The sequence below is a fragment of the Oryx dammah genome, unplaced genomic scaffold (genome assembly GCF_014754425.2).
Source record: "Oryx dammah isolate SB20612 unplaced genomic scaffold, SCBI_Odam_1.1 HiC_scaffold_29, whole genome shotgun sequence".
NCBI lineage: Eukaryota > Metazoa > Chordata > Mammalia > Artiodactyla > Bovidae > Oryx > Oryx dammah.
The window spans coordinates 860,549-870,441 of NW_024070213.1; the positions used below are offsets into that span (position 1 = coordinate 860,549).

The 9,893-nt window shown below is 59.9% G+C and overlaps 1 protein-coding gene across 6 annotated transcripts in view; it reads left to right on the top strand.

Annotated features, from left to right (window-relative positions):
• The window catches only part of BRD1 (bromodomain containing 1), a 32,693-nt gene extending 23,071 nt beyond the window's left edge, over positions 1 to 9,622 (top strand). Inside the window, exons 7-13 of one of the 6 annotated variants that reach the window (XR_005719744.1) lie at positions 1,186 to 1,478; positions 1,561 to 1,665; positions 6,436 to 6,571; positions 6,918 to 7,045; positions 7,248 to 7,357; positions 7,835 to 7,989; positions 8,480 to 9,622. Coding sequence is in view for 5 of the 6 variants with exons in the window: in XM_040233610.1 (XP_040089544.1) it covers positions 1,186 to 1,665; positions 6,436 to 6,571; positions 6,918 to 7,045; positions 7,248 to 7,357; positions 7,835 to 7,989; positions 8,480 to 8,663 (1,193 nt within the window). In the remaining variant the exon portion in view is untranslated. Of the gene's footprint in view, positions 1 to 1,185; positions 1,666 to 3,584; positions 3,765 to 6,435; positions 6,572 to 6,917; positions 7,046 to 7,247; positions 7,358 to 7,834; positions 7,990 to 8,479 lie in introns of those variants that run through there. The other 5 variants (XM_040233610.1, XM_040233611.1, XM_040233612.1 and 2 more) reach the window with 5 other exon arrangements.
• The last annotated feature ends 271 nt before the right edge of the window (positions 9,623 to 9,893 follow it).

A 9,893-nucleotide genomic window follows, 5' to 3' on the forward strand; every position in this document is an offset into this window, starting at 1 on the left:
GGGAGCTTCGTCAGCAGGACTCAAGCCCTACCAGCTACACACGTGTTTCCAGTTTGCACGTGTGTTTGCACTGACGTTTCTAACAGCTTTGGTCAAGGAAAGGCTGTCTCCTCATTTTCCAAGCCATGTCATGAGGCTCGTCTGAAAGCTCTGGGCAGAGCCTGACCGCGGCTGCCCTCCTGGGTGCCAAGCCTGGCCGGCCCATCTCACTGTCAGTGGGGAGAATTCACAAAACGTGCTCCGAGACCTTAAGTGAACCTTTGAAGTTGTGTAGCTTCTCACTTTCAAAATGACTTTGAGTTGAAACCTGTAACCTTGTGTTGTTTCAGATAGATCTGGGGGGATTTGCAGGTTTTCTCCAGTAAAGACGACTTTGTGATCGTACGTGCTGCTTACACTTGTTCTGTGTTGCACGTCTTGATGCCAGCCTCAGCCTTGATTGGAGGGAAACCTCAGGGGCTCATCCCAGAGGACGTGCCCACCCCGTCCTCCAAGGACAGGTCTCTCCAGCTACCCAGGGCCTGGGGCTAATGCACTGGTTCTCAAACATCTTGTTTTTTGTTTTTTTTTTGTAATTTCTAAGCTTTTCTAAAGAGGCTAAGATTAAGATAGTCTTTGTCCAAAGATTGTGTTTTTATCTTTCAAGTCAGATTTAAAATAACGAGCTTGGATTGTAACGTTTCTGAAGGTGGCACGGTCTGAGAACCGATGGGGGGCTTTCCTGGCGCGTTTGCAGCCACTCACGAGCGCTCCCTGTTCTTTGCCATCGACTTAGAATGCCCTGGTCAGAAATCAGATTCACATGCTTGTTTCCTTCTGTTTGCTAACCTTGTGGACCAGGTCAGGACTGTGGGAATGCCCGCTTAGACCCCCTTAGTTACGTGACATATTTTTCTTCCTCAAGGTAAGTGACTGTCGATTGCAGCGACTGTCATGAATTCGAATGATGTCTTGGGCTGGCGCATGTGCGGTGGTCTCAGGGAGCCTCTGGACCCTGGGTGCAGGCGCCGGCCGGGCGTCAGGGACGCGCACACAGTAACCGCGGCTGCTTGCAGACAGTTATGTGTGATGCTGTGTTTCCTTGATTGAATTAGTATTTTGGTGGACTTCACAATTATAGTAAGTTTTATGATAGCTTTGATAATTATCAGCTTTCAAAAATCACTTTATTTATAATTTTTTCAGGAGATAAATCTCCCCCTAAACTTGAACCATCAGATGCATTACCTCTTCCTTCAAACTCGGAGCCTAACTCAGAACCACCAACCCTCAACCCAGTAGAACTCCACCCAGAGCAGAGTAAACTGCCCAAAAGAGTCACATTTGGTAATGAGTCACATAGCACTTGCACTCAGAGCGCGCTGCTAAGCGGACACTCTCCAGAGCCCACCCTCGCCCGTAGTGGCGCTGCGCCGGGGGCGGAGCCATCGAGCGATGTAAACAGACGCACTTCTGTTCTCTTCTGCAAACCGAAAAGTGTAAGCCCCCCAAAGTCTGCCGAGAACACTGAAACCCAGCCAACTTCTCCTCAGCTAGGGACCAAAACCTTTTTGTCTGTAGTCCTTCCGAGGTTGGAGACTCTTCTGCAGCCAAGAAAAAGGTCGCGAAGCACCTGCGGCGACTCTGAGGTGGAGGAGGGGTCCCCGGGAAAGCGCCTGGACACAGGTAAACAGCGCCCCCCGTGTGCTCCCAGTCTCGGGCAGTCGGGGTGGGTGGGGGGGCCTCCAGGGCCGGTGTCTGCCCTTTGCTGTCCACGGGAGGAGACAGACGCGGTTTCTTTTTGAAAAGCGCCCAGTCGCAGGCCTGAGGTGGCAGCACCTCGGTGGCTGAGGGCTGCGGTCGGCTTGGCCTGGGGGCCTTCTGGTCCCTTCCTGGGAGTCTGGCCCCAGAGGCTCCGACTGTGGTGGGTGCGTGGGTGCCGGGCAGCGGGCCCCTCTTCTGAAGCCTGCGGGCCTGGTGGACATGGCGTGTCGTCCGCCTGCCCTCTCGCTGTCCTGTGTGGCTTGGTTGGTTCACGTGCACTGAGCCATCTGCTGCTACGGCAGTGTGAATGTGGTTCTGGTTTATCACGGAGCGCTCATGGCTGAGGTCTGTCTGATGAGCTCACGTCCGCGTGCCTCCGCTCCTCAGGAGTTCCCCCGGGCTGTGTTTACACCGGGCGTCTTTGCTCCCCTGCTCTCAGCCTGTGCTGAACCCCAGCCCTTCTGGCGGATGCGCGGGGTTTCCGAGGGCGGACGCGCGGGGTTTCCGTGCTGAACTAGCGGTGGGTCACCCTTGCGTCCCCTCCAGGGTGGCTGTGCTGTGGGTGTCTCCGGAGGCGTGCTGGCCGCGGACTGGAGCCGTGGTGTGAGCTGTCGGTGCATCGGTCACAGCCACGCAGAGAAGTGCGTCCTCCCCTCTGCTGCTTGGATTTGAGCCGCGGGGTGGGCGGGTCCCAGCTTTCACAGAGGTGTGTCTCCTGCACCTTGACAGACCGGTCTTCTGGTCGCTAGAGTAAATGTGTGCCTGTTAACTAGTTTTATTAGATAATACACTTTCCAGTAAGTACAGTGCTTTTGGTGAGTTGATATCCAGTTGGTAATTTCTGGTACGTTGTTAGAACTCTGAGCTCTTAGGGCTGCGTGAGTGTCCAGGACCCAGGTTCAGATGGGTCCCTTTGTGGCGGGGGCCTTTCTCAGCTAGGCTTAGTGAGAGACGCTCAGCTTGGTTTTCTGTTGCTAGGATTCTCCTAGCAGCCCCCTGATGCCGGGAGGCGAGTCAGACACCGCCCTGTGGTCAGGGCCCTGGCGAAGTCGGTGTGCCGGGACTGCCAGGCCCTGAGTGCGCTCTCTAAGTGGCTGAGCTTCAGACCTCTGGCCCCGTGGGTCTCTGGCTGCTGGACTTTTGGGGCCTCTGGGCTCCCTCCTGAGACATCTTTGTAGAAACCACGTCGCTCCTTTGCTGCCACCCCTGAGCCAAGGATGCTGCAGGTTCTCAGGGGTGGTGGCTGCTCTGGAAGGCAGTTCTGGAGGCCTTGCGAGTGGGTTGGGCACGTTGGAGTTGCCAGCTCTGTGGCCCGGCTCAGGCAGAGCCCTTTCTTCCTCTCCAGACGGTGGCGTCTTCCGTCTTTCACACGCAGTTCGTCCTGAGGGTCTGCTCGGCACCGACTGGGCTGGCCCCAGGTCCTGGCGTGGCCTCGCCCGGGCGTCTGGTGGGCTCCGTGGCTCCAAGCCACAGACTTCGCGGTCTCGGGATGCGGGCATTCGCAGCCTTCCGCTTTTCCCAGAGAGCCGTTTTTGTGCCTCGTAGGAAATCCTCGGTGTCCACTGCGTGCGGCAAGGCCTCCCTTCTTCCGGGCACGCGGGCCTCTCGTTGCAAGCACCCCTGGGGGTCATCGCGCTGGCTGTCGCTCCCGGAGCCGCGTCTCTGGGGCCCGTGCTGTCTGCCCGCTTCCTCTGTGTCCACCGACTCTTGGCCTGGGCCCTCCTGTTGGCGACACCTGCCACGTGGCTCCTGGCTCCTGGCTCCTGGCGTGCATGCTGTTGAGGGAGTGTCTGGCCTGCAGGCCTTCAGTCAGACTAAACGGCTGTTTCGCTGTTTTCCAGGTCCTTGTTTTAGCTACTAACATGCGGGGTAACTCACTCTTTGGACCCTAACTGTTCTCTCTCTCACCTTGGACGGGAGAAGCGGAAGGCCCCCGCACCCTTGTGTGTCACCCAGTCCTTGTGGATGGCATTGGAAGCGGCTTACAAAACCCACACACAGCACCTGGAGGAGCCAGGCCGCCTCACCCCGCCTCACCCCGCCCGCCCCGTCTGGCGGCCGGCCGCCCGCGGGTGCTCAAGCTGGCTGGGACGTCGCGTGGCCTCCCTGCGCCCAGGGTGACTGTGCAGAGGGATGCCTTGGGCTGAGGCTCCCGCGGAGCTGCTGCCTCCACAGACGACTGACGTGGACAGACCTGGCCTGCCCTCGCTGGCACCGGACTGGCTCTAGAGGACCCGGGGTGGAGCTGGGGCCGGTGCAGGAAGGACTGCGCGGCCCGGCCCGCGTGGCATTGGCGCCGTCCGCCCTCGCTGTCACTGTTGATGCTGGCCTTCCAGCTTCTGCCGCCCCCTGCTTGTCCTCCTGCTCCTTGGTCGCCCCCGGGTCTCCGGGGGGCACGGCTCTGTTTCTGTCGCCACGCCGAGTGCCTGCTGCCGGGAGCGGATGTCCTGTCCCGGGCGTGGGCCTCCCCTGATGGGGGACCCGCCAGCCTTCCTGCTGCTGCGTCTTCTTGGAGCCGGTCTGGGCACGAGCAGGGCGTCGGGATCCTACTTGCTGTGCATCTGTGCTTTCGTTGAAAGGTGGAGAAACGCCCCAAAATGAATTCCATTGCCGACAGTGAAAATAAAAACTTGTAACTAAGACAGCCGGCACTTGACGCCGCTGCTCCGAGAGGCTGGCTGCGGTCCAGTGCCCGGGGCGCCCCGCGCGAGGCTGCCAGGCTGTGGCCTGCGGGAGCCCCTGGGGGCCTCCTGTCCCTGCGCCGTGAGGGTTCAGGACACTCAATGTGGCCCCGCCGACCGGCGTCTCGAGTTGGGCCAGGGCTCCCCACTCGGTGTCTGTCTCTGGGATGGAGAAGGGGGTTTGAGATCCTGGGTGCCTCTTGTCATCCGAGGCATTGGCTCTGATTCCCAGGGACCCTGGGGGCTTTGGCCTGTCCCCAAAGCCACTTTTGACTGGGCCCTGACCTGACTCCTGGTGTTTCAAAGGAACCCTGTGCCAGCTCCTGCCCAGTGTCACTTCAGGCCCTGCGAGGTCTCGGCCGCGTGGGGCAGCTTGCAGAGCCTGGCCCTGCTCTGGCCGCGGGCCTCGTGCCCTTGGGCTTGTCTGCCACTCAGCGGGTAGCGTGTGGAAGACTCTGCTTCACTCACTGGTCACCCTGGGTAGGGGTGTCCCCTGAGTCCTGGGGAGGCGCGCGTGTCCTTGTGTTCCCCAGCTGCTCCCCGGGTCCTCTCCCCCTGGTGTCGCTCGTCACCAAGTGTGTGCGCGGGAAGGGCTGTTGGCGTCGTCTCCCCGGGATGCGCCCGGGGTCCTGGGGCTGGCCCATCTCCCCCTTTTCCCACCCTCCGTTGGGCCTTGGGTGGGCGGCTCCCACCTCCTGCCGTGTGCTGGGGCCGTGGACGGCAGGCCCCGTTCACCCCTCGCCGAGCTCTTCCCAGGCGCCAGGTGCCTGTCAGGTGGTGAGGCTGCCCAGCACCCTCTCAGGGTCCTCCTCTCTGCCAAGAAAGGCAGCTGAGCGGCTCAGGGGGCGGGGGAGGCGGCCCCCCGGCTCTGGTTCTGCGGCTGAGCACCCTTGGCCCTGCTGTCCCTGAGGGCGTGTCTGGGCCTGGCCCTGCGTCAGGCTATCTGGGGTTCTCCTGGGGTGCGGGTGGGGTCTCGGAGCCGATCTGGCCCCTGGGCTGAGACGAGACGCTTGCTTTCTCAGGGTGGTTTGGTCCAGGTTCCCAAAATGAGTGTAACACTCCTGACTACCTGTGGTTGCTACTTATAAATCAGTAAGACCTGGGTAGAAGAGAGAACGTGCCAGGCTTGGTGTGCGTCCAGCAGAGGGGCAGCTATCTGACCGGCTCACTGCGGGCGGGGCAGCAGAAAGCGTGTTGTCTTCCTGTGTCTTTGCTGCCGTCTGGTGAAGGGTCTCCCCGTTTCCTTTTATTTACAGAGAAATATGTACAGCAGATGAGAAAACCGGTAATCAGCCAGTCCTTCAAAACATTTTTAAAGAAATGGATTTTTAGGTTTTTGAAGCATGAGGAACGAGATTCTTTTGAGGGAAAAGTCACGTCCCCCCTGCAGCCGTCGCCCAGAGGGTCTGGGCTGGGCTGGGCGGCGCTGGATACGCCTCGGGCTCCTGGCGTGTCGTGACCCGGGGGATGGGGCGCTTGGTCTCCTCCCTGCCTCCTGCTGGCGTGGACTTCTGGGGCAGGACCTGAGGTTGGCTCCGAGGCCCTCCTTGACCTGCGGCGTGATGCTGTGGGCTTGTGGGCCGCTTGCTGTTCAGGCCTCCCAGCCTCCTGTGTGCTGTGGCAGGGTCGGAGTGAGTGGCTTCCGGACACAAGGGTCCCACGCAGGCCGGACACTTGTCTTGGGTCTCAGGCTCTGGAGGGCTGGGGACCCCGCTTGTGCGTTGTTTTGGAAGAAGGTTTTCCTTCGCTGGGGACGTTCAGATCCCCTGGAAGCCCCCCTGCCCCCTCGCAGGCTCAGGGCCTCGGCTGGTGGGGCTGGAGCGTCCAGGAAGGAGTAGCCGGTGTCTGTTCGCCGTCGTGGGATCTGTGTTTCCACTCGGTTCCCCTCTTCCGTGCGTCTGTCTGTCTCCATGTGCCGGGCGCGTGGGTGTGGGTTGCAGGTGCGTTTGTCTGTGTTGTCCTGATTTAGAGAGCTGGAGAGCTCAGGGCTGCGTGCACACCTGTTTTCCAGGTCTCACCAATGGCTTTGGGGCCGCGCGGGGCGAGCAGGAGCTGGGCGGCACCCCGGGGAGGACCGCTGCGCCGCGCCGCCGCTGCGCATCCGAGTCCAGCATCTCCTCCAGCAGCAGCCCGCTCTGCGACGCCAGGTAGGCCCCGGGTGTGCCTGCTCCCCGCCGCCCGCTCTGTGGAGCTCACAGCGGGGAAGACAGCATGCGAGAGTTGAGCACAACTTGCAAGCGTCTAGGTCACGTCCACACGGGGCTTTCCCCAGCCCTGGTTTATCACGGAGATGGCTGGGAGTCCCTGGGAGTTCTGTGGTTAGGACCTGCCGCTCTCATTGCCTGGCCCAGGCTGGTCCTTGGTTGGGAAACTGAGATCCCACATGGTGGAGCCAAAAAAAAGTGGCTGTAGCCTACACTGCGTCCCCTGAACCCCCCATGCCTGGCACCTGCGTGCTCTGGGTGCTGACGGTCTGTCCGCTTTCCCCTGAAGCTTCAGTGCACCGAAGTGCGGCCGCGGCAAGCCGGCCCTGGTCCGCAGGCACACGCTGGAGGGCCGCAGCGAGCTGATCTCCTGCATCGAGAACGGGAACTACGCCAAGGCGGCGCGCATTGCTGCTGGTGAGTCTGCGCTCACCAGCCCTGCGCGGAGGGGAAGGTGCCGGAACCCAGAGGCCCGGGGCTGTGGAGCGGGGCAGGGGCTCAGCTGCAGAGGACTCCGACACCGTCCCCCGGTCCTGGCGCCCAGGTGATGTCAGGCGCGCGGCCCAGCGGGTCCTGAGGGCCCTGCCGTGACTCCCCTCTCCCCCACCCTTCTCCCCAGAGGTCGGTCAGAACAGCATGTGGATATCCACCGACGCGGCCGCCTCCGTTCTCGAGCCCCTGAAGGTTGTGTGGGCCAAGTGCAGTGGCTACCCCTCGTACCCAGCCCTGGTGAGTGGGGGTGGGCGGGTCAGGGTGTACAGGCACCGAGCCTCGGGGCCGTGTTCCCCGCTCCTGGGCCTGGGGCCACCCCAGCACTGCTGGGACAGGTGTCCCGGGAGACCCCATGCGGAGTCAGGGTCTCAGGGTGTCGGGCAGTCAGGGAATCAGGGAGTTGGGGTGTGGGGGTCTCAGTTGGGGACTCGGAGTCAGGGGTCTCAGGGTGTAGGAGAGTCGGGGTGTGGGGGTCTCAGAGTTGGGGTTTTGGAGTCGGGGTCTCAGGGTGTTGAGTCAGGGGTGGGGGTTTCAGAGTCGGGGTCTCGGAGTCAAGGTGTGGGGCTCTTGGAGTCAGGGTGTGGGGGTCTCGGAGCCGGGGCCTCATGGTGTCGGTGTGTCAGCGTCTCGGGGTTGGGGTGTGGCTGGGTCCCTTCCCGCCCACCGCCCGTCTGGCTGCCGCCTGTGCCGTGACCTCGTGCCCTCCCTGTGCAGATCATTGACCCTAAGATGCCGCGCGTGCCTGGTCACCACAACGGGGTCACCATCCCGGCCCCGCCGCTGGACGTGCTGAAGATCGGCGAGCACATGCAGACCAAGGCCGACGAGAAGCTCTTCCTCGTGCTCTTCTTCGACAACAAGAGGAGCTGGTGAGCGCGGCCCCGCTGAGCGGGAGCGGGCGCTTGGCCATCCCCGGGACAGGCGGGGGACCGTGAGCACTGGGCCCCCCGGGTCCACCTGCACTCGGCGGGCCCTGCTTGGGCTCCCAGACCCCTGTCTCTGCAAGGGCTGCTCCCACCGTGGCTGCACGGCTTCCAGCTCCAGGCTCCTCTGCAGCCCCCACCCTGAGGCCCATCTGAGGCCAGACCGCCCTGTGCCGGGGTCCTGCAGTGGGGGTGGGGCGTCTTGCTGACCCTGCCTCCTCCAGCTGGCTGCCCTGCTGGGTTCTGCTGGGCAGCCCTGTGCCCCGCCGGCTGGGTAGTGGTGGGCCTGGTGGTCAGGCGGGGGCGGTGGGCGTGCCCGCAGGGCCTGCTCTCTGGGGTTCCAAGGAGCTGCCTGGGGTGTGGAGGCCGGGCGTGTGTGGGGTCGCCATGGGCAGGTGGCGTGCTCGGGCCTCACAGTCCGTTTTCTTCCTCAAAGGCAGTGGCTTCCGAAGTCCAAGATGGTCCCTCTGGGCATTGACGAGACGATAGACAAGCTGAAGATGATGGAGGGCAGGAACTCAAGCATCCGCAAGGCCGTGAGGGTCGCCTTCGACCGCGCCATGAGCCACCTGAGCCGCGTGCACGGGGAGCCAGCCAGCGACCTCAGCGATATCGACTGAGCGGCGTCCCGCCCAGTGTGCATAGCTGTACATGCTGTACATTGCTCCCCACTTAACTTATTCTCAGTTTAGCTCAGTTGGGTTCTTTCTCCCAGGGAGGGGGAGGGGTTCTTTCCCGGTTTCCTAGGACCCATCCCCATCTGGGCGCCCGGGACGGCGTGGGCGCATCCCGGGCGCCGCTCCGTGCCCCTCACAGGGCACCGGTGGGGGCGCTGCTGGCGTCATTTCTTCAATCTGTAGCTCTCTCTCTCTCTCTCTTTTTTTTTTTTAAAGACTTTTGAATGTTTAATAATTTTGTAAATCATACTCTTTACACAGAGTACCACTATTTAATAGACGGGATGTACATTTACAATGACAAATGTGTATTTTAAGAAAGAAAATGACATTATTTTGAATGGTACTTTGTGGAAAGAGGTGGAGAATAAATTTATGCCCTGTGCATCACTCGCAAATCACCAAAAACACTCCGCCGCCTCCGTGAGGGCCGGGGCAGGCCTCCTGGGCCTCCCCTGCCGCCTTGCCCACCTGCCAGCCTCCCACGGTGTGCCTCCCAGCGGATTATTTATTGTAGAAAGTGTATTCATTTGCTTTATAATGAAAAATAAATTTGCAGAAGTATATTGATATGCATTTTTATACAGGCACATAAAAATTCAACTTGCTTTGGGAGCAGGATGTTGGTTGTTGTATAAATGACTCTGGCTGTGTGTGCTTTGATTTTGTAACTTGTAATCTTTTGTTTACAATGAGGGGCTTTCTGTAACTCGTTTTAATTTAGAACACTTTGGTAGCAATAGAAACTTTGGATACATTTTTGTATGGTACATGTGATGTATATAGAATTAGTACTTTATTTTTATTTTTAAGAGGTAAAAGCATTATGTTAGGGGAAAAGGTAGGGTGGGTTTCCAAAATTGCATTTTTTATATAAAAAAAATAAAGTCAAGATTTGGACGGTGTGGCCCTTTCATTCCTGCCTCCCTAGCACGCCGAGCGGCCAGCAGCCGGGCTGGGGAGGGTGCCCCGGCCTGGGCCTGCTCCTGGCCCGTGCCCCACCTTCATCTCTCAGTGTTCTGGGGTGTCGTTATTTATTATTTCACCTAATCATATTTTTATTTTAAAATGGTAGCTTGAAACTTTAAATGTTTTTTTCTTTTCAGTTTCCATTGTTTGTAACATTTCCATAGAAACTTGAAAATAAAACATCTTCCTTGGATAGCTCTGTCC